General features: G+C 38.8%; 1 protein-coding gene across 5 annotated transcripts in view; it reads left to right on the top strand.

The window, feature by feature from the left end:
* The window catches only part of VWA8 (von Willebrand factor A domain containing 8), a 345,308-nt gene that overhangs the window by 209,443 nt on the left and 113,035 nt on the right, over positions 1 to 22,830 (top strand). For all 5 annotated transcript variants that reach the window (XM_035003301.1, XM_035003300.1, XM_035003303.1 and 2 more), the window contains 3 exons: positions 14,435 to 14,543; positions 16,105 to 16,243; positions 17,506 to 17,705. In XM_035003301.1, coding sequence (XP_034859192.1) covers positions 14,435 to 14,543; positions 16,105 to 16,243; positions 17,506 to 17,705 — 448 coding nt within the window. The remainder of the gene's footprint in view (positions 1 to 14,434; positions 14,544 to 16,104; positions 16,244 to 17,505; positions 17,706 to 22,830) is intronic.

Raw genomic sequence — 22,830 nt, 5'->3', positions numbered from 1 at the left:
AAAGAGTGATACTAATGTTTTCTTTTTTCTCCCTAGAGTAGCACACTGTTAATAGTAATCACATAGACCTCTGAAGTTTTAAAGTTGTCCCCATGTGGTCTTATAATTTGCTTTGACTTTTCTAGACCTTTTGCTGAACCAGTTCTTCCAGGCTGGCTCCTACCCATCTCTGCATATACTATGTCAGTGAAGAAGGTCTTCACTGGGCTTCTGTTCCTAAAAAAGAAAGACAAAATGTTTTAATTATTGATAATATCATTTTGCCCTAAATGAAAAATCCTTGCTACAGCCTCTTAATCTTGTTCTCTAATCCAACCATAGTGTTTATTGGATGGGAGCAAAATTACACTGACTCCAGAATAAGGTGTTCACATTCACGCTCAAGATGGGGATGGAAAAGTAATTGGCCACCTAATGTATATAACTAAGAAGGGCTGTAAGGCAGACCTTGTAGAAGAAGGCAGTTTTCACGTGGACACGGATGAAGCTAGAGCACTGTTGGTACTGTCTTCTGTAGCACCCTCTTCCTCAGCTGCAATCAGAACATATTTTGGCTGTCTGGCGATGTCCCATTCCTGCTCTTTGGTGAATTCCCAGAAGAGATGCTGGCACTTCCCCTTTTGTTCTCCTAAAGAGTGCAGGATGGTACCTATTTCATAGGTCTGTGTGTGTTTTTTGTTTTTTTTTCAAGATTTTATTTATTTATTTGACAGAGACAGCGAGAGAGGTTCGGAACACAAGCTGGGGGAGAGGGAGAGGGAGAAGCAGGCTCCCCACCAAGCAGGGAGCCCGATGCGGGGCTCGATCCCAGGACCCCGGGATCATGACCTGAGCCGAAGGCAGACACCCAACGACTGAGCCACCCAGGCGCCCGGTCTGTGTGCGTTTTTAAAAGGCCCAGTGTCCTATTATAAAGTGAATATGACTGATGTTCTTTACTAAACTTTTGCTAAACCGGATACTTTTAGGCTGAGTCTTATTGGATGGTTATTTTACCATGCCTGTCATGTGTAACACAGCTCTTATTCCTGATCTATAATATATTCCCAATTCTTAGTACTGAGATCAGAATTGGCCACCTAGACCCCCACGTTACATTGGCCTTTTCCCACTAGTACTTCCTGAGGTTTTTTGTTCGTTTGTTTGTTTTTTTATTGTTCCCTTTTCAGTTTCTAATATATGAGATAGGATAGACCAAAGAGATGGCAGACATAGCCAAATAAGGAGGCACACTAGGAGAAATTTAGGCAGAGATAGAAGGATTTGGGTTAAAATCTGAGCTATTAAAAAAATAATCTGAGGGGCGCCTGGGTGGCTCAGTTGGTTGAGCGTCTGCCTTCGGCTCACGTCATGATCCCAGGGTCCTGGGATCGAGCCCCACATCGGGCTCCCTGCCCAGCGGGGAGCCTGCTTCTCCCTCTGCCTCTGCCTGCAGCTCTCTCTGCTTTTGCTCTCTCTCTGACAAATAAATAAATAGAACATTTAAAATAATAATAATAATCTGAGTTACAGAGTTTCAGATGTCATTGTTGGAGGGGAAAATGAGTGCACACATACAATTAGGTCTAAAGATCTAACCAGAAGCGTATCAATGATCTACTATGGTAGAGATAGATAATAAATTTCAAAGCAAAGTTTTCTTGTTTTTCCTTAAAATGAGCTTTTATTTTTTGAAGTTTCTTTTATTTAGGAATAAAGATACTATTAGCACATTGGTTCTTCTAAATTTAAAAGTGTGTTTCAGAGTAATTTATGATCTCTAACACGCTGCGGGGAAGCATTTATTTTAAAGGAAAAAAAATCTTGTTTTTTGGAACATAATTTTAAGTGACTTATACAATATTTTATCTTAAATTTATATGCCACTCTCAACTTCACGTTTCTTAAGATGAGAGAATTATCATTTCATAGATTTACAGTGGAATATGAATACTCTATCTCTAAACATATTAATTAATAACAATAATGATGATGGTAATGTAAACAACTTACAGATAACTATGTGCCCAGCATATTTCCAGGCACTCTCTTACATGAATTTAGATAATCCTCATAACAAACCTATCATATATAATGTTATATATATATATATCTGTATATATATATATACACACACGCATACAATATTATTATTATTGCATTTTGTAGATGAGGAATTTGAGACACAGAGAAGTTATGTCAATTGCTTAAGGTTAGAAGGCTAATGGGGGCAAATACTATACATATACATAATTTTAATTCCAATACTAAAGACAAATGAAGGCAGATTGATATGCAAATTACAATTCAGAGTTACTCTTTGGGTACTGAAAATTACTGAAATTGGTTTAAAAGGGCCCTGAGATGTTAGGTAAGCAACTTAGAAACATCGCTGACTGTGATGTCATACGTGTGTAACTCTTCACAGAGTTATGATAGATGCAGATTTGGGGGGGGTAGCCCCCAGTGATCTTTCACAATGAAAAGTAAGTCAAAAAGTGGATCAACATAGACTTTTGGCACAACAAAGATCATTTGAGAGACCTCTTCATTCCCAGTTAAGTTTTCCCTTTTTTTTTTTTTTTTGCATGATCATGAAGTAAAACACAAGGTAAAACTTTATTTGGCTGCTATATATACAAAACTTACTGGCCATTATTCCTTCCTGATTTGGAACACAAAACTAATTTATGGAGTCTTCTTAAAGGTTATGGTCATTTTATGAAACCAGAGAGGGAGGGGCACGTGGGTGGCTCAGATGGTTAAGCGTCTGCCTTCGGCTCGGGTCATGATCCCAGGGTCCTGGGATTGAGTCCCACATCGGGCTCCCTGCTCCTTGGTAGCCTGCTTGTCCCTCTCCCTCTGCCTCTCTCCCTGCTCATGCTCTCTCTCTCTCTCTCTCTGTATCTCTGTGTCTCAAATGAATAAATAAAATCTTAAAAAAAAAAAAAAAAAAGAAACCAGAGAGGGAGACAAATCATAGGAGACTCTTAATCTCAGGAAACAAACTGAGGGTCACTGGAGTGGAGGGGGGTGGGAGGGATGGTGGGGCTGGGTGGTGGACATTGGGGGGGGTTGTGTGCTGTAGTGAACGCTGTGAATTGTGTAAGACTGATGAATCACAGACCTGTACCCCTCTGAAACAAATAATACATTATATGTTAATTTAAAAAATAATAAATAAATAAAATGAGGGGGGAAAAGGTTATGATCATTTTTAAATAAATCAAACATTCAGAGAAATTATCTCTACCCTCTGAAGTTATCATTATGTGTTTTTCTCTCCGTCTTCCCTAAGAGACATACATGTCTATAAAATATTTAAATGACATCTTTCTTACTCTAAATTCTTTGTCCTCAACTCTGTTGATTTCTTTTTTAATGCTGCTTACTTTATTCTTTTATTTAATTAACATATGTTATTTGTTTCAGGGGTACAGGTCTGTGATTCATTCAATTCTTACACAATTCACAGCGCTCACCATAGTACATACCCTCCCCAGTGTCCATCACCCAGCCACCCCATCCCTCCCACCCCCCCACCACTCCAGCAACCCTCAGTTTGTTTCCTGAGATTAAGAGTCTCTTATGGTTTGTCTCCCTCTCTGGTTTCATCTTGTTTCATTTTTTCCTCTCTTCCCCTATGATCCTCTGCCTTGTTTCTCAAATTCCACATTTTATTCTTAAGCTAGTTTCTTTTCTTGTGTTGGTTTGTTTGTTTTGTGGCATTTTGTTTTTTGTTTGTTGTTGCTATTGTTTTGAGAGAAAGAGCACCAATATAGGGGTTGCAGAGGTAGAGAGAAAGATGCTTAAGCAGGCTCCACGCCCAGAGCAGAGCCCTATGCGGGGCTGGATCTCACAATCCTGAGATCATGACCTGAGCCAAAATCAAGAGTTGGATGCTTAACCAACTGAGCCACCCAGGTGCTCCTTAAGCTAGTTTCTTTTTTTCCAAAGCATTGATTGCCTATTTGTCACTGGCAAACTACCTATTATCTACCAACCATTTATTTGTATTAGCCAAGGGGAATAAAAATTTGAGGAAATTAAAAAGGTTTTATATGTATTTCCTTATGATGCATATTTACTAAATGAAGAATGATGTCCCATTTATTTTTAAAGTAAATTAGCAAAAAGAAAATTAAAACACTTATGATCTCACTATTTGGAGATAACCATTGTTAATTCCTATGGATCTTTTCCTGTGATTCTATGTGTTATTTCATGCACTGAGAATTTTTTCTTTCCAGTTTTTTTCCGAGTTTTTTTCTTAAAAAAGGAGACATTTCTCTGAAAGGGGGTTCTTTTTAAAAGAATTTCTTCCCAAGTTTATTGAAAAGAAATACAGTTGACCCTTGAACAATATGGGGATTAGTGGCACCAACCCCTCATGCAATCAGAAATCCTCATATAATTTTTGACTCCCCCAGAACTTAACCACTAATAGCCTACTGTTGACCAGTAACATAAACAGTTGATTAACACGTATTTTGTATGTTATATGTATTATTGCTGTATTCTTACAATAAAGGAAGCCAGAGAAAGAAAATGTTATTACAGCACTGTACTTACTGTACTTATTTTAAAAAAAATCTGCATGTAAGTTGGACATTTCAAACCCGTGTTCTTCAAGGGGCAACTGCATATCTGTAATGAACTAGATTTGAGCATATATAACACTCCTTCCCCAACCCCTCTTTTTCTGCATTCTTTCTCCATTCTTTTTGTTCCTTGAGATTTGGGGCTAGCTTATTTATTCTAAGCTTAATGAACAGATTTATAATGCATATAAAGTGTTCTCATAGAGAATACAGACACTGATATCAATACTTTGTGTTTTTATACATTTGTTTAAATATGATTATCACTTTCAGACATATAAAAATGCTGTTGCCAGACAGACTGCCCATCTAAAAATGACTGTTATGTGTGACTGCATTTAAAAAGTGTCCCATGGGGCGCCTGGGTGGCTCAGTCCTTAAGCGTCTGCCTTCAGCTCAGGTCATGATCCCACGGTCCTGGGATCAAGCCCCGCATCGGGCTCCCTGCTCTGCGGGAAGCCTGCTTCTCTCTCTCCCACTCCCCCTGCTTGTGTTCCCTCTCTCGCTGTGTCTTTCTCTGTCAAATAAATAAATAAAATCTTTAAAAAACTAAATAAATAAAAATAAAAAGTGTCCCATAGCTAACGAAGAAGCCCAATTGGAGTCTTGTAATTACTCTTCCAATGTCCTGTTGACATCTGTATTCTCTCTCTGCTTTCAAATGCTTTCTTAAATTTTTTTTTAATTTCATTTTTCAGGCAAAATAAGGTAACTTTGAATTAATAAGTTCTGGTCCATATTAGCCAATTTTTTTTTAACTTTTTTTTTTTTTAAGTAGGCTCCACACCCAACATTGAACCCAGCACAGGGCTTGAACTCACAACCCTGAGATCAAGACCTGAGCTGAGATCAAGAGCCAGATGCTTAACTGACTGGCACCCCAGCCAATATTTTTATTAAACTTCTTAAATAGGTTCACATTTTAAGCAATTTAAAAGTACAGTGGTAGGGCGCCTGGGTGGCTCAGTCGTTAAGTGTCTGCCTTCGGCTCAGGTCATGATCCCGGGGCCCTGGGATCGAGCCCCATATCAGGCTCACTGCTCCACGGGAAACCTGCTTCTCCCTCTCCAACTCTCCCGCTTGTGTTCCCTCTCTCGTTGTCTCTCTCTTTCTGTCAAATAAATAAATAAAATCTTTAAAAAAAAAATAAATAAAAATACAGTTGTAGCTGTTGAGAGTAGTTGCCTTAGAGAGAGGCCCTGGAGTAGAGAAAGGAAGGCTCACTTTCTGTACTATTTTAATATCCTAACATGCATATTATTTTCTATATTGTATTTTTTAAATGTCCACCAACTATCTAGGCACTGGAATTATTCATTTTGTTTTCTTATTTAAATAAAATAAAAATGATGAAATAAAGGTCTATTCTGAGATTGCTAATTTGGGCATCTTTGCCTCTGGTGCACCGCACTGCAATGCCTACTCTAAGGGTGGAACGTTGGCTCAGGAGAAATCACATTAACCAGGCAGTTCTATTGCATTTCAACACAATATAGGTAAATTTATGCATTGGTAGACATCAGCCTAAACATATCAAGTGAGGGAAGAAAACACTTTTAAAGCAGCAAAAATAAAAATAGTTGTACATATTTGCAGACAGAACAGTTTCATCTATAATGAATGTCTTTGAAAGGGTATCTGTCTAGAATTGGTTTTCTATGCTAAAGACTTACCCTGTTTAATTGGAACATCAACAGCAGCTGCTTCTCTGATCAAAACCAACTTCAGGGTAGCAGAGGCGTCAAAGAGAGCATTCCAACCGGAGCCTCTCTTTGGAGTAATTTCATTAGGTTTTGTTTTTGAAAATAGGAATAATTATCGGTTTACTGTTTATCTCATTAAATTAAGAATCTCTTCTTAAAGTTTTGTGCTTCTCCTTCCATTTTCCAAATTATTATATGCTATCATTTTCTTTTTATACTCTTGGTTTTTACAAATGAGTTCACGGTGCTGATCATGGAGTTCTAAGGTGTACAATTCCACTCTGCATGATGATTTACTTTCATTTCATAAAAGAGCTCTTAGTTTTCAAAAGTAATGAGATTTACATAATGACATCCCAGAACTGTTATGAGCAGAAGGGTGGTATTGGGTTTTATAGTTTCAAAGCCTTGCCCCATATTCTCTTGGTATATTATAAAGTAGCTTCACGGCCATTTCATTTGCTTTCAACTCCTTTATGAAGGTGCAGAAAAAATTTTAAATATAACCAATCTACATAGAAATCATTAAGGTCTATGAATCTTCTTTCATACTCATCTTAAATTCTCCCAGAGTTATCCTTGGATTCCTTGAGCATTTGCAGGTGATACCTGTCACCTGCCTGCATAGAAATCCCCCATCTCCACCTATAACTCTTCCAAATACACCTGCAAAGTAGATTGCATCATTTATTGAGAGTCATGTAGTCAGGACGCAATGGGGGAAGAATGCTATAGTGGTTTACAACTTGCCATTGAGATGAGAAACAAGTAGGTAAAGATGTTGGCCGTTCTGATGTAGCCAAGCATTCATTTATTTAAGAAACACTATTGGGCACCTGGGTGGCTCAGTTGGTTAATCGTCTGCCTTTGGCTCAGGCCACGATCTCAGGGTCCTGGGATTGAGCCCCGCATCAGGCTCCCTGCTCAGCAGGAAGCCTGCTTCTTCCTCTCCCTCTGCTCCTCCCCCTGCTTGTGCTCTCTCTCTTTCTGTCATATAAATAAATAAAATCTTTAAAAAAGAAAAAGAAACACTATTGAGCATTTATGTGATAAATGATGCGGTTTAAAGTGGTGGGGTTCAGAGCCCATGACCAAGAAAGAATTCTTGAGACGTCTTTGGTGCAAAAGGTGGTTTTATTAAAGCACAGGGACAGGACCCGTGGGCAGGAAGAGCTGCACTGGGGTCATGAGGAGTGGCCCGTTACATACTTTCAAGTCGGGAGGGGCTTAGGGACAGCACAAGCCTCCAGCCTGTTTTGGAAGGTTTCCAGGATCCTGAGGGGGGTGGCTGCTGTTAGGAAAAGGTCATTGATTACTGTTTAGTAAACCCTCAGTCAGGAGACCCTTCAGATGTCTATCAGTGGGCCATATGTTTAGAGGATGGTTGCTAACATGTATCTTGGGGGATAGAGATAAAGGACGTTTCCAAAGAAATTTTTATATGTTAAAGAAGACCTAGAGGATCCTGGGGGGTCAGGCTAAGATTGCCTTTTGCCCTTAGCAAAGTGTCAAAGTCCAGGCAGCTGAGCTCCCAGAGGAAGGTCACTCTGCCTGTTTCAAAGACTTGTCAATGGGCTGTAGGCAGTAAGAAAATTTAATTTTTTCTTTTGCCTTTGATTCTCATATCAATACACACTAGGTAGGGAGTCAGAAATATAAAGGTGATGAAGGCTTCATATCTGCCTTCAAGGAGGTCATAGTTAATTGGGGAAGCACTCAAGTAAAGAGTGACTTGTGTTCTGTTAGAGTCACACTAGAGAGAATCAGAGAGGTAGGATTGCTGCCTTCTGCCCTGGGGGAGAGGGAGGATTAACCAGGCTGAATGCTTAAGGGATTACTAGGCCTCCTTCTCCAGGCAAATAAAGAAGAAAACACTTGAAGCAGAGACAGTTTTAAGAGGCCACGGTGCATTTTGGAAACTGCTAGTAGTTTGGTGACTCAAAGGGTGGAGTGAGGGCATGCCTTGTGATGGGGCTAAAAGGGAGAGAAGAGTCAGAGGGAATCCTGGAATAATTTGACACCAAAAAGTAGCATGGTCAAATGCGTAATTTAGAAAGATTCCTTTGGGTTTTTTTCTTTTAAAAAAAAAAACAAAAAACCGAAAGGCAGTGAAGCTGACAGCAGGAAGACCTGTCTGGAAGCAGTCCATGCCGTCATCCGGGTCATGATCAGTGGGGGCCGGCCTGTGGCAGTGGAGAGGAAAGGAGGCCCAAGAGCAAGAGAGATTTCAGTGGCAGAATGGATGGATTCTGAGTACCAGAGAGTCAAGAATTCAAGTAAGATGTAAGCCTTACCCTTGATGAATTCATCTTACTGGGAAAATATGTAAACGACCAACCTTGCTATGCAATGTTATATTCAAAGTGCTATATTCACAGTAGGGTTATCTCATCCCATGAGTCCTTCTTGTGGGAAATAACAGAGGTTTTCTGTGGGGGGTTGGAAGTGTGGGGAATTTCCAACTGGGAAAGATCCAATCCCTGTCATTCTTGATGTGGATAATTAGAAAATGGAAGAACTTAAGATTAGAAAATACTAAGATGTGGTTGGTAAAGCAGATGGCAGAAAAAGAGAAGTTTTTGCAGTAAAACTTGAAGAAAGAGGAGAGAAAGGAATCCCAGGCCCCAGAACCGTACTTCGGCACCTTCTTCGAGGAGGAAGAAAGCCAGAGATGTGCGGAGCAAGCCGACGATGTCTGCTGTGGCACAGAGTGACGCAAGGCATCGGCACTAAGACCACACAGAGTCATTCTGGATGTTGGAGCGCATATTTGAGAATGGTCAGCCAAGAATAGCAAGTTTCCCCAAATCTTTTTCCATCTCATGCATCCAAATTACTCTTCATTTCTGTGACGTCAGCAGGACCTAAGTGGCAGAGGAACACAAGTCTAAGTTAGAAAGCGAAAGCCATCATGTCTAATGCAGAGCTAGGCAAAGACAGGAAACACACCTACATATACTCATTGTGTGCACATCATCTGCAGCAAAGCAAAATTAACTTGCCAGCGACATATGAGATTATAGGGCAGGGAGACTCAGAAGTTTCTAGCAAACGAGGGTAACTGAGAAATAGTAATATCCATTATTATTTAAAGTGTTTTAAGGGGCTTTTCTATTTTCTCTTTTTAAGTATGCTGACTTTTTATTTTAATAAATATAAATATTTGCAAGGGATTCACTTCTGACCTTGATCTCAAAAACTTTATTCTCTCAGACCTTGAATTTGAAAATTACAAATTCTACAGAACTGTATCCTAAGAGTTTCTAAGAGTTCCAAATGTGCAAATTTCCATGGAAACCCAGAAGAGCAAGAGATTCATTCTGCTCAAAAAGAAATATGGGCAGGAGATGCAAGGGGAAGTGACATTTGAATTGGGCCTTAAGACTGAGAAGGATTTCACCGAAGAAGCAATAGCAGAGAGGAATTCTGGGAAGAGGTAATAGCCTCATGGAAGCATGAAAATGCATAGCTTGTTCAGGAAGAGCAAGTAGCAGTTCAAGGTGGCTAAGGCCTAAATTGGCTAGAGAGTAAGAGGAAGTCATAAGAGCCAAAAGTGGACATATTTGTCAGGGTTATTCTATGAAAGGCTCTAGTAAACTCAGGTGGACAGTCCAACCTAATTTTTACGAGAGGTTAGATCTAAAACATTAGGAGTGAGTGAGGACTGCTAAAATCAAAGTTGTTCTTTTTCTTCTCCAAGATGGTAGTAACTGATGAGGTTTTGAGAGTTGATGGAACTACCCTGAGGGGTTCCACTATTCCCGTGAAAATTAGTAGTTCTTGTGGTAAGGAGATGTTTTAGGAATTGTTGCTAATAAGTACGTCAACAACTTCCAATTGCATAATGCCCCTAGAAAGATCCAAATCTTTTTCTGTGTTTCTTTCAGACTCCAGAAATAGTATTGGCAAATGTTCAGAGAAGGCAGAAATTTGCCAGAACATACTCTAAAACCCCAGATCACCTCTTTATGGAAACAATCTTAGACAAATCTCTTGCATGTCATTCAGACTCTGTTACTCAGCTTTGGTGTCCATATGCATCATGTTATGAATTGTGGGCATGCTTAGGAAAAAACTCTTTTTTTGCTTTCTGTATAATTTGATCTGAGTTATAATTTTGGTATTTACCTTTTAGTTAAAACTTTTTTTTTAAGATTTTATTTATTTATTTGACAGAGAGATAGCGAGAGCAGAAACACAAGCAAGGGAGTGGGAGAGGGAGAAGCAGGCTTCCCGCTGAGCAGGGAGCCCGATGCGGGGCTCGATGCTAGGACCCCGGGATCATGACCTGAGCCGAAGGCAGACACTTAACAACTGAGCCACCCAGGCGCCCCACTTTTCGTGAAAACTTTTACTTCCAGGGGCGCCTGGGTGGCTCAGTTGTTAAGTGTCTGCCTTCGGCTCAGGTCATGATCCCGGGGTCCTAGCATCGAGCCCCGCATCGGGCTCCCTGCTCAGCGGGAAGCCTGCTTCTCCCTCTCCCACTCCCTTGCTTGTGTTTCTGCTCTCGCTATCTCTCTCTGTCAAATAAATAAAATCTTAAAAAAAAAAACAACTTTTATTTCCAGATCTTTATTAATACTTCCACCAGGGATTAAGAAACATCACAACATATGAATTGAAACATTGTTTTAAAAAACATAAATTCATGAATGACATTGAAGATAAAAAGTAGTGCTATTTATAGGCCTTAAGTTCATCTTCCTCCCCCTTAAAATCAAATCCAGACATCATTCCAGCTAAGACTTTAATAGAGTTAAACAATACAAGTGTCAAGATCTAAAAATCATGGAAAATACCAGTCATTTCCATGAAATCAGGTGTAACAATTTAAATGTGATTAAAGTTGGATGACAGATTTCAGTAATGGAATATAGGGTCTTTTGCTAACTGGTTATTCATTTAGAGTTAGCCCCAAATTAGTGTTGATTATGTTTCCAATTCCAAAGCTTACTCATGCACCCAAATACAGTGCTTCCCCTTTCCCCTGACTACTGACTTATTGAAGGGGAAAGAGTTAGTAATACATTTTTCCACAGCTTATCGGGAGGACTTAGTAGTGAAAAATAAATGAGGGGCTTTGGTTTACCTCAGTTGGCCAGTCTGGATCCAGCCCACAGGAAAAGTCTTAGGACAACACTTCGTGTTACCAAGAAGCAAGGTGGAGTCAGTTTGTTGTATGACTCCAGAATACCCAACGTGTGTCTTTTGGTTTTAGCTGTTATTGCCAATAGCAATCTTGTTATGTGGTTCCAGATAGTTTCCATATGGGGTACCTGAGGGTTCTTCCCACATGCTGCCAACCAAACAGCTAGTGCTATTTTTAGATGGAACCAGGCAGCCTGATCTTCCATGAGTGTTATTTAGAATGAGTTTGCAAGTTCAAACCAGATTTCATGAGCATCCCAGAAATTGTCCATAAAAACTGGAAGTTGAATAAAGTTACTTTTTCTCAAGTGGATGAATTTTTTTTAAGCATCTGTATATTTTTGTGAGATTATTAGAGGCTATTTTAGATCCATTTTTTAGGGTAGATATCAACCTGTCAACCTAGGATCATTTTTTAAAGCAATTGTCCACTTCTAATTAGATTTCAAGATGTGTAACTGTTTCTGTTGTCTTCGAAGAGCCAATTTGAGATGTATTTAGAGCCTGTTTTATAAGCTTTAATGAAGCATACTTATCTGTCAAGGGCACTGATTCTGTTGGTGGGTATAGGTATTTTCATTCTGAGTATTTTCACTTCAGAGCACGAAGGTACTGCAAGGCTCTTGAGAGACTGACACTTCCCTCTACTCGCTCCCGCGATAGATCATCAGAGACTCCTCAGTCTATAAGGAACCTTGCCGATCATCCCTTTCATTTCACAAAGGAAGAAATTAACACTCGGAGAAATTAGCTGACTTTTCTCTTCCCACATTTGCAGAGCTAGTTAATAGAAGAACTAGAACACAGGCCTCCTGCATTTTGTTTCACTAAGTCTTCCAGGCTAGAGGGAAATTAGGTGTGTCCTTCCTTTATATTCTCCTCTATTTGGAGATCTAATTCTCCTTTAGTAAACTGCTGAAAACAAGTGAAAAATGCTGTTCATTCCCTAAACAAGGAGAGATTCTAGTTGGCAACATGTTTTCAAGATCTGCCCTTTTGACACTGAAATGTGTTTTTATTACATTTAAAAGAGAAAACACAATAATGGTAAATCCCCTGATTCAGTGCCCCTCCCACCCCATTTCTAGTAAAAACAGGGAAGTGGCTGACCAATCTGGGTAATTGTCCAGACACTTAAAATGTATTTTAGATGATAGATAAAAAAGCACATACCTCCTTTTGAGAGATTTATGTCATATGAATTAGAAGAATTTCGCTGTAAAATTCTTTTGTGTGTATGTTAAACATTAGCATTTCAAAGGGGCAAGAGGCGTATTACCAGAATGCTTGGTTCCATTATTTTATGCAAAAACTGTCTGAGCCTTAACATGGTCTTATTAAGCATATGGAAATATGTGTACTCCTTCTAGTGAAAATAAAATAATTACTAAATGTAAATATATACTATTTTTTAATATATACTCTTTTAATAATCATCAAACTCATTCCAAGCATGTATTTCAATTTATAGTCCCACATGCTTTATTTTTAAATGACTTTTTAACTCTGAATCATTTTTTACCTTAACTTACCATAGAATAAATTTATAATAAATTAAATGACAAATTAATGGTTCTCTTTTTAAAGATTCAAAGAAGAGATAGTATGATTAAAATGAGAAGGCTTTATTCTCAAAAATTTGTCTGTGCTTTTATAGTTTAGCATTGCCATATTTTGACAAATCACTTTATGTAAAAGTCACTTTAAATAAAAAGGAATCTAAACACCAAATAATTCCGGGGCACCTGGGTGGCTCGGTCGTTAAGCGTCTGCCTTCGGCTCAGGTCGTGATCCCAGGGTCCTGGGATCAAGCCCCACATCAGGCTCCCTGCTCCGCGGGGAAGCCTGCTTCTCCCCTCCTTCTCCCCTGCTTGTGTTCCCTCTCTCACTATGTCTCTCTCTGTCAAATAAATAAATAAAATCTTTTAAATAAATAAATAAATAAATAAATACACACAGAATCATTCCATTCAAAGTCAGGATAGTAGCTCCCTTAGTGGAGATGAGGACCTGGATACAGCGGTGCATTCAGGGCTAAGTGATACATTGGTGTGAACATTTCTGTATGTATATTACACTTCAAAGTAAAAAAAAGAAGAGGAGGAGGAGGAGGAGGAGTGGAGGGGAGGAGGAGAAGGAGGAGGAGGAAAGGTTAAAGTACTAAAATACACTCTATGAAACTTGCCCTGTACAACTTAGAAATATGTGACTTGTAGTATTGTGTACTATTTATTATTTGATTCCAAATTTAAAAGAATAAAAAAATAGATGGATTATTTCATTTTTTTCTCTAAATCCTTCCTGTACTTCACTAGGAATTGAGGTGTTAAATTGCTAAGTATTTTACCAAGTCAAGGAGAAATTAAGGAGTAAACCTTAATTATATTTGTCATCAAGGTAAAAACAGAATAGGACCTTACCTTCTGAGTTTCAGAAATGTGAAGTCTTCTTTTTTTTAAGTTTTTATTTTAATTCCAGTTAGTTAACATACAGTGTGATATTAATTTCACTTGTACAATATAGTGATTCAACACTTCCATACATCACCCAGTGCTCATCAGAACAAGCGCACTCCTTAATCCCCATCACCTATTTCCCTCATCCCCCCCACCCCCTCCCTTCTGGTAACCATCACTTTGGTTATCTATAGTTAAGAGTCTGTTTCTTGATTTCTCCCTCTCTCTTTTTTCCCCCTTTCTTGTTTTGTTTCTTAAATTCCACATATGAGTGAAATCATATGGTATTTGCCTTTCTGTGTCTTACTTCGATTAGCATTATACTCTAGCTCCATCCATGTCGTTGCAAATGGCAGGAGTGTAATCTTCTTCTTAAAGTATATTCTAAATGTCATACTATAGACTTTTAATAAAATAAAATATAACTCACTTCTAAGTGAAGCGTTCTTCAAATTTATTCATGTGGTTGATAATAGACGGCTCGTAATTTTTTTTCTATGACTTAGAAACAAGAAGAAATGTTTACTTTTCAAATCATCCTTGCCAGGTTGCCTCTGCCAGAGCCGACGTTCATGGGCTACTGGACGATTGGTCAGTCAAGAAATGGAATACAAAAACTGTTGTGTCCAGCAGAAACTCATCATATAGACGTAAAGGTTGGTATCATTATTTCTTCGTTAAAATGTTGAATGTTACAGATTTTTCTATATCTTCCCTGGGAAAAGCCCATACAATCCCAGAAATGACTTGTTCTGAGGTTATTTTAGATTTAGCTTCTGCTCCAGCTCTCAAGCCAGTCTGGCCTCTGAGAAACTCAATGTAGATCATTGCTAGTGGCTAATAGAATTCCTAAGAGCTAACCTGAGTTAGAGTCAGGTATGTTGTGTGTTATCCTAGGACACTGACTCCACGATACTTGTTTCCGTGTAAAAAGGCAAAGGGAAAGAGTATCAATCATTAGTTGCAACAGAAACTCCTTTAGGTATTTCAAGCAGAAAGGGATTTACTGTGGGGAATTGGATGCTTATAAAATCACCAGAAAGGACAGAAGAAACAGAAGTCAAAGGGCCACCACTGGATTTTCAGTCTCAAGATCAGTGCTTCTGCTTCTACCACCACCCCTGTTGCTGGCAGCTACATAGCCAAGCAGGATCAGCAAACTTTTTCTGTAAAGAGCCAGATTGTAACTGTTTCCGGCCATGCAGATTCTGCTGCTGCTATTCCATTTGCTGGGGTCGCACAAAAGAAGCTGTAGACAGTATGTTAGCAGGGAAGCGTGGCTGTGTTCTCATAAAATGTTATTTACAAAAGCAGGCAGTGGGTCAGGTTTAACCTGTGGACCATGCAAGTGCATTTCATTGGCAGAACCTAAATCATGTCCGGAACCCTTACTTCATGGGAGTATGAGGAACGTAGTTTTTAGACTTCCGGCTCCTGAGATAGGGACCAGATAGAAAGGGGCGGGGTCGAGGGTGGCAGGGATGCTACAAGAGTCACTGTCTAACCCAGACATTTTTAATTAATTAAGGACTGTACGGCATGCGGATATTGAAAGTGTGGTTACATCTATATAGTTCTATATAGTTCGCATCTCGAAGGACCCAGCCCTAATATCAATAACATTATTAAATTAATTCCTCTCCTTCTGTTTATATTGAGTAATGTTCACTACCTGTGTTATAGTCCGCCTTTTGTAAATAATGGTAGTGGTTATCAGTGGTTATTTTTTTTTTATTTCAAATGTCACTTTTTTTATATATATTTTATTTCAAAGACCCAGGTTCAGGCCATACTTTCTATATAATGATATAATAATCATTCTTTACAATGGAACTGTATCAGGCCCTGATTCATACATTTACTGATTATTCTCCTGGTTTGGACAGCCCTGGGTCCTAATACTTGCAGTTCAAAACTTGCTCTTGGCTTAGGAAGGAATGAAGTAATGAGAAACCTATGGGATTTTACATCTGGTATATTTTGTGAGTAAACAGAAAAGAAAGTGAGAAATTAAATAAGATAGCACAAATGAAAGCATTTATAAATGCAAGTGTGTGGTATTATTGTTATAGGTACCATGTCAGTCAATAAAATTAGAGGAGGTAATTCATGATGTTGCGTATTTAAATTTACACTCTATATTTTCGAAGAACTTTAGCCTTCCTACATTTTGGTAACTACCTAAATTCCTTAACCCAGATAACTACTTTATTATAGGGTCCAGCCCTTATAAACATACAGGAGTATCCAGTAGAAAGATATGAAGAAAGATCCCAAACCTTTACTGAAGAATGTGCCTCCTGGAAGTTACCATTGGATGAAATTAACTTAATCTGTGACATTGCTACATCACACGGTATGTCAATTTATTCTTTTGATTTTTCATTCCTGCACTGATTTTTTTTTAAAAAGAGGGATTAAAAGAACCTCTAAACATCAAGAAGTCTATGATAGACTCAGTAACTGTGTCATTTTTGGATTGGATAGTAATTGTATGTAATTTAGAACTAATTTCCTATAACAACCTAACAAAATACTTTTGTGGAATCCACATAGGCCCTGCTAAGCTTGTATGCATATGTCTGTTTCTCATTACAGTTGTAGCACAAAGTTAAACACACCCAGGTGTATGCTAAAAATAGAAGGGGAAAAGAAAAAGAGAAACATTGGATTTGGGGGCTGGGATTCCAGTTTGATGATTACATGAACTACGAAAGCAGGGCTGGAGTAATTTGCAATCATTAAACTTATTGTAAAGAATGGCAAATAAAGGATGTGAATTTTTGGCATCTACATTTCTGGACTGTTGCCATTATATACTGATTCATGCATTGTGCCCTTGGGTACGTTTTGGCAGAAGTTTTCAATTGATGGCAGTTACTAAGATCCTGTTAAACAGAGGTGATGACAGAGGAAAGGGAGAAAGTCACTTCCCTAAGATGGGGATCGTTGAGGCGAAAAGACAGAAGCAAGTTTTTTGCTCATATAACTTCTATGAATATTGTTTATTCCTAAAATCAGCTTTGTTGAATAAAAGTATGTGCTTTAAAATATACAGAGCTTTTTGGTAGCAGACTGGTGCTCTTGTGAAGGTGTTTTACATTCACTAGTAGAGAATAAATATGGATTTTGCGGATAAAGTTTGAACTTTGGCCCTTGTGGCATCTTTCAGGATAGGAAATAAGTATGCGTGATCCTCGGCCCACGCCTACGAGAGGCTTGGCTAATCAGGACGCTTTTCTGGTGAAACCTTGTCCTGGCCTTTGCCGTTTCAAAACAACCTTCCAGGCAGCTGCTGTCAGTCAGAATTAGCCCTTAAAAACAAAACCCAGATGCTGCCCTTCCTATCATTTAACTCTCTCTTTCAGTATTGTCCGCATATGCAGACTAGAGTTTTTGTTGTTTTTTCTTTGCTTTTTTACCTCTTCTGTGTTTGTGAGAGAAAAGCTTAGAATCAGTTAATTTCTATATATGTCTATCTCCTAATCAGTCCATCTACAAGTCATCCGCTGAGTTCCAACTGTGCACTCTGTCTCCTGATTCAGATTTCACCGGACCTCTTGACCAGTCAGAAAATCTCATGCAGACCACAAAATTAACACCTTTTTGTCATTACAGAAAATGAGGAAAATACCCTCTATGTAGTTGCATGCAATCCCATCACCTTATACTTTATGAACATGACTGGGAAAAGTGGCTACTTGGCGGACTTTTCTGACGTCTTCCCAAGAATGGCCAGTAGAGTTTGGCACCCATTTGTGACAGTGGCATCACTGGGAAATCCCCTCAAGGGTCAAGTGATTCTCCATGAGCAGCAGGTAAGGCATCCCAGGCTGCTTAGTTATGCCAACAATGAGCTATGTGAAGGAAAAGGCAAGAGTGACTTGCAACCTGTAAGTAAAAATACTGCTTTCGTAAAGATGGAGGGGAGGGATCAGAGTTGTGTTTTGTCAGTACCACAAAGGTAGGCTAATATCTTCCTCTCTGCAGAGACTTCAACATGACCTGTGATTCTGGAAGCCTGTAAGTTAGGGTTTCTCAACCTCAGCACTAATGACATTTGAGGCCAGATAATTCTTTGTTGTGAAGCTTCCATTCTCTTTGGGGAGATAAACAACAAAGGAAGCCAACAAATAAATGCACCCATCTCGGGTAGTGATTAAGTGCTGTGTCGAAACAAGGTAATGTCCTAGGGAGTGATAGGGATGGGGTAGGAGGAGGTGGAAGAGTGAACAGTATTAAAGAGTGCTCCTCTTGGATGATGACATTTTATCTGAAACCTGAATGACCTTCTTCATGTAGAGATAGCCATATAAATATAGTGAATGGACTTGTCTTGGTCTGTTCGGGCTACTGTCAGACAAAGAGCATAGACTAGGTAGCTTACAAACCACAGAAATGTATTCCTCACCGTCTGGAGGCTGGGAAGAACAAGATCAAGGACCAGCAGATCTGGATCTGGTGTCTGGTGAGAATCCACTTCCTAAACCGCTGTGTCTTCATAACCTCACTTGGCAGAAAGAGCAGGGCATCTCCTCGGTGTCTCATGGATGAGGGCACTAACCTCATGCATGAAGACTCCACCCTCCTGACCTCCTCACCTCCCATAGGCCCCACCTCCTACTACATCAGGGCTTAGGATTTCAACATACGATTTTTGGGAGGACGTAAACCTTCAGTTCACTGCAAGACTACACTGAGATCCTTTGGTATGTAATGATGCTCAAGGTCGTACAGATGCTTAGAGTCAAGCTTAAAATAATTCCAAACAGAAGGTAGAGATCAAAAAGCAGGCTGTGTTGCAATTAGTGAGAATTCTAAAGGTCTAAGTTACTCTGTACTATACCAATAGAAGGAAGTGTAATGTTTTTGCATATTTATTATCCACCTAGTATCCACAATACTGAGCATATTATTCATTCTGCAAATACATATCATGTGCCTATTCCTGGAGATGCTGCAGCAAACAAAACACAAAAATCTTTGTCCTGAAAAGCTTACATTCTGGTGCAGGGAGGTAGACAATAAGCAAAAGAAATCATTAAATTATATCTCAAGTTAGAAGATGAGAAGCAAGGGAGAGTAAAAGAGAAGGCTGGCGGAAGATTGCCATTTAAAATAGGGTGGATAGGCAGGGATTGCCTAAATGAGGAGGGGATACTTAAGCAAAGACTTTAGGGAAGTGAGGGGGAGAAAAGATATCTAAAATAAGAGAGTTCTAGGCAAAGGGAATTGTAAGTTCAAAGGCCCAGAGGCTGGAGCATGCTTTTGTTCCATCTTTAAAGAAGTGTGGTGGGGAAGATTGAGTGAGGGGGAAAGTATAGGGAGGTGGAGGTCACAGAGGTTGCTCAGCTGGTTGGGGAAGGGGCATGGTGCAAGGGATGGAGAAGCAGATTGTGCAGAGCCTCATTGACCATTGTAATGTCCTGGGCCCTGCCTATGGGTGGAAGAGGAAAGTGTTAAGAGTGTTTTAAGCAGAAGAGTAGCATGACCTGACTTATATTTTTAAGAATTTCTCTGGCTCCTCCGCAGTGAATAGTCTGTAGGTGCTGAGGCAGAAAGAAGGAGACTAGTTAAGAAATGTTTGCAGTGATCCAGCAAGAGATCATTGCAGTTTAGAGAATGAAGATTGTCAATAATGATGGATTCTGGATGTATATTGAAGGTAGAACCAACAGGATTTCCTGACAGATCAAATGCATGGGGTGAAAGAGGGTATAGTTAATAAGGGCAACTTCAAGGTTTAGGGCCTGAGCAACTGAAGGGGTAGAGTCGCCATCAGCTGAGATGAGGAACTGATTTGTGAGGGATTAGACATCTGATTAAATCTGAGATGCCTGTTAGACATCCAAGTAGATGAGCCTAGAGTTCAGTGGAGAGATCAGAACAGGAAATATAAATTTGGGGGTACTTGGCAGAAAAATGTTATTGAAAACCATGAGACTGAAAGAGGTCACCAAGGGAGTGAGTGTGGGTAGAGAAGTCCAAGCTCTGGGGCAATGAAATATTAAGAAATCAAGGAGATACAGGGAAAATCAGCCAAGGGGACTAAAGATGAGTGGCCAGCGAAGTAGGTGGACAGACCAGGGAGTGTGGTATCCCAGAAAGCAAGTGATGAGCCTCTCAAGGAGAAGGATCAATTATTAAATGCTGGCAATGTGCCAAATAAAAGATGACATACATTGTTTCATGTTATTCTTCCAGTAGCACATTGAGGCTGCCCTTAACCTTATTTAAATGGGAGAAATGGAGGCTCAGAGAGTTTAGATAACCTGCCCAGTAGATACATGGTAAAACTGAGATTCAAACCAAATTGGATTGGCCACACCAGAATTAATCTTCATCCACCATTTCACTCACAGCAGCTACTTGGAGAAAAGAATAATCTGAATAATTAAAAAGTATTCACAATAGGAAGATATTAAAGAAATGCAGTGTTGTTATTTATAAGTATTTAAAGTCACCAGGAAAGCAAAGAGTTACCAAGAAACAATATTTTTAGACCATGTCTAATCAAGAGGAAATATTGCATAAATAACATGTCAGTGTTTCACTGAGTCAGTAAGTCAACTTTAACTTTAGGCCTTGCATAAATTATCATAAATTCTGAGTTAAATTTTTTTCTGATTTTCACTTTTTTTTTAATTTTCACATGGAATAAGGGTTTTACTTTATAGGTTTCTAATAAAATATCAATGCCATTGAATTGAATTCCACAAGGAGAAGAGTCTGTCATAAAAAGCACATGATATCTTGGTGATTTTTAATTCAGTAAGCCAGTCGCATTTCAATAAAAATCTAAATTTGGAGTATTTATTCAAACAGTCCTGCCCAATTTCCAGCTGTCAAATTAACTGTCAAATCTACATATACCAATTCTTTGAAAGTACTAGATTTTTAGGTTCCTAGCAAGTATTATATTTTCTCAAAAGATCCAATTATTTGGCAACATCGCTGATTAATACTCTGTTGAGTGCAAAGAGGTACCTAACTTCCATAGCAGCCCTTGGCCTCCTGGCATTCTTGCATTCTACCACCTGACTTGGCCCTTTGACCACAGTCTGAACCGTTTTCTAGAAAACTATCTCAGCACCCCTGAGCAAGCATGCACAGCTTATAGGAGTACTTGCACTGGACTCTGAATTGCCTCTTCTTTTCCCAGAGATAGTATCTTAGCTGCCTATTTTATATTATGGCCCTGTTAGGAGGCTAAGACCTCTTTGATTCCAAATGAACAGCATGCGTCTGTAAAATTTAACAAATGGTAAATAATTTTAATCAACTAGCAAATGAGTGCACTGTCCTCAATTCCTTTTTCCCCATTCTGCCCTCCCTGAAAGCAGAGCTAAAATATCGTAGAGAAGTACTCCCATTAATTCCTCTGGGCCTTGTCTTTATAAAGCTTTGCTATGGATGCATTTCCCTGGCTAAAAAAGTTGCTCAACTTCCTTGCTAAAATAAAATCTTAAGTGAGGAAAGGGAAACTTTGCCATGCCTAAAAATAAAGACCCTCCTCCCCTCCCCCTCCCCTGCCATGAGATTACTTATTTCATCTGTACAAAGTTTAGAATTTCAGACTTTAGGACATTGAGGTCATCCAGAGGTTACTTTTCTCCCAGTCAGATACAAACATAATAAAATTGCTCACTTGCTTCTTCTCCCTGCCCCCTTAAAGGAGCCCCAAAGCCACAGTTACATGTACTCAGATGTGATGCAAAATTCTATTTTTAAACTCAGACAGAATATATTATTAGTCATTTACAGAAGGAAACCATTAGCATCTAAAAGGATGGAGAAACAGAACTCCTTCATGTTGCCAATTGCTTCTAAAACAGTCTAAATACAACCATGGCTGGAAATATATATGTTTTCTGTCACTTACTTAGAAAGATACAGTTTTTCAGTCCACTTATGCCAAATAATGAACATATAAGTATCAGACCCTAAAAAGGAAGAAAAATGCAAAACCGTACTAACTTATTTTTTCTGCTTAATCGTATCTGTTTAATCATCTGCTTATTCTTCTGCTTAATCATGTTTTGGAATCAAACATTATTTTTAGGACTTTGTTTTGCTTAGAAGAGTTAATATTATCCCAAATTGCTAAAGTGCTAAGAATTCGTGTTAATGTTCAGACTTATCATACGAGAAAGATTTTCTCCTTTAAAAAATACTTGCTAGAAAAGATTTACTCTAGATGGAGACTGTAAATTTTTAACTTAATACATGTTCTTAAGTAAAACTTTTAAGATATTGCCATCATTTTCAAACTTTCAGAGGCTAGAAATAATACTTCTCATAGGAAATGATGATTTTATAAAGAATATCCTTAACACACATTCTGAAAGGAGAATTGCATATTATACCAATGATGCACTTGAAGAGTGGTGTTTGCAGAGAAGTTTAGGCTCTGTCGACATGCTTAGTAGGATTTTTTAATACAGCCGAGATTTGGAGAGAAGGAATCTATGTGGTACAAATATGACTTTGATGCTTGAGCACTTCAATACAATTAGCTAGTCAAATAAACGTGAAACCACACGATGAGGTCCCAGATTTGCAGATGAATCATCAGTCTTTTTTTGCATTTCTTTTTATTTCCAACTGGACTACGTAAGACAGGGCAAGGGTCATGGTTAATTCATCATTGTGTTCTCCTTTGTGCTTTAAACATAAGCTGCTCAGTAAATATTAAAGACAAGCAAACAGACATTTCTTATTTGTTTCCTATATTTTGCAAACTATATATTACTTCTTTGGATGCCTTATGACTTCATTTTCCCCAAAGAAAGTTTTTGAAATGAAAAGTTCATAGGGGTTAGGATAACTGGAGGAGCCTCAAATTTAAAACAAAAACAAGAAGACAATTGCATAACAATGAGGCCTGACAACTTAAAGGTGCCCTTTTTGCACACCTTTTTGTCTAATCTTCAAACATAGAAA

This window comes from Mirounga leonina, unplaced genomic scaffold (assembly GCF_011800145.1).
Source record: "Mirounga leonina isolate KUSES-001 unplaced genomic scaffold, KU_Mleo_1.0 Mir_127, whole genome shotgun sequence".
NCBI lineage: Eukaryota > Metazoa > Chordata > Mammalia > Carnivora > Phocidae > Mirounga > Mirounga leonina.
The sequence above is the reverse complement of the archived record's forward strand: the minus strand, read 5'-3'. Positions and strand labels throughout refer to the sequence as shown.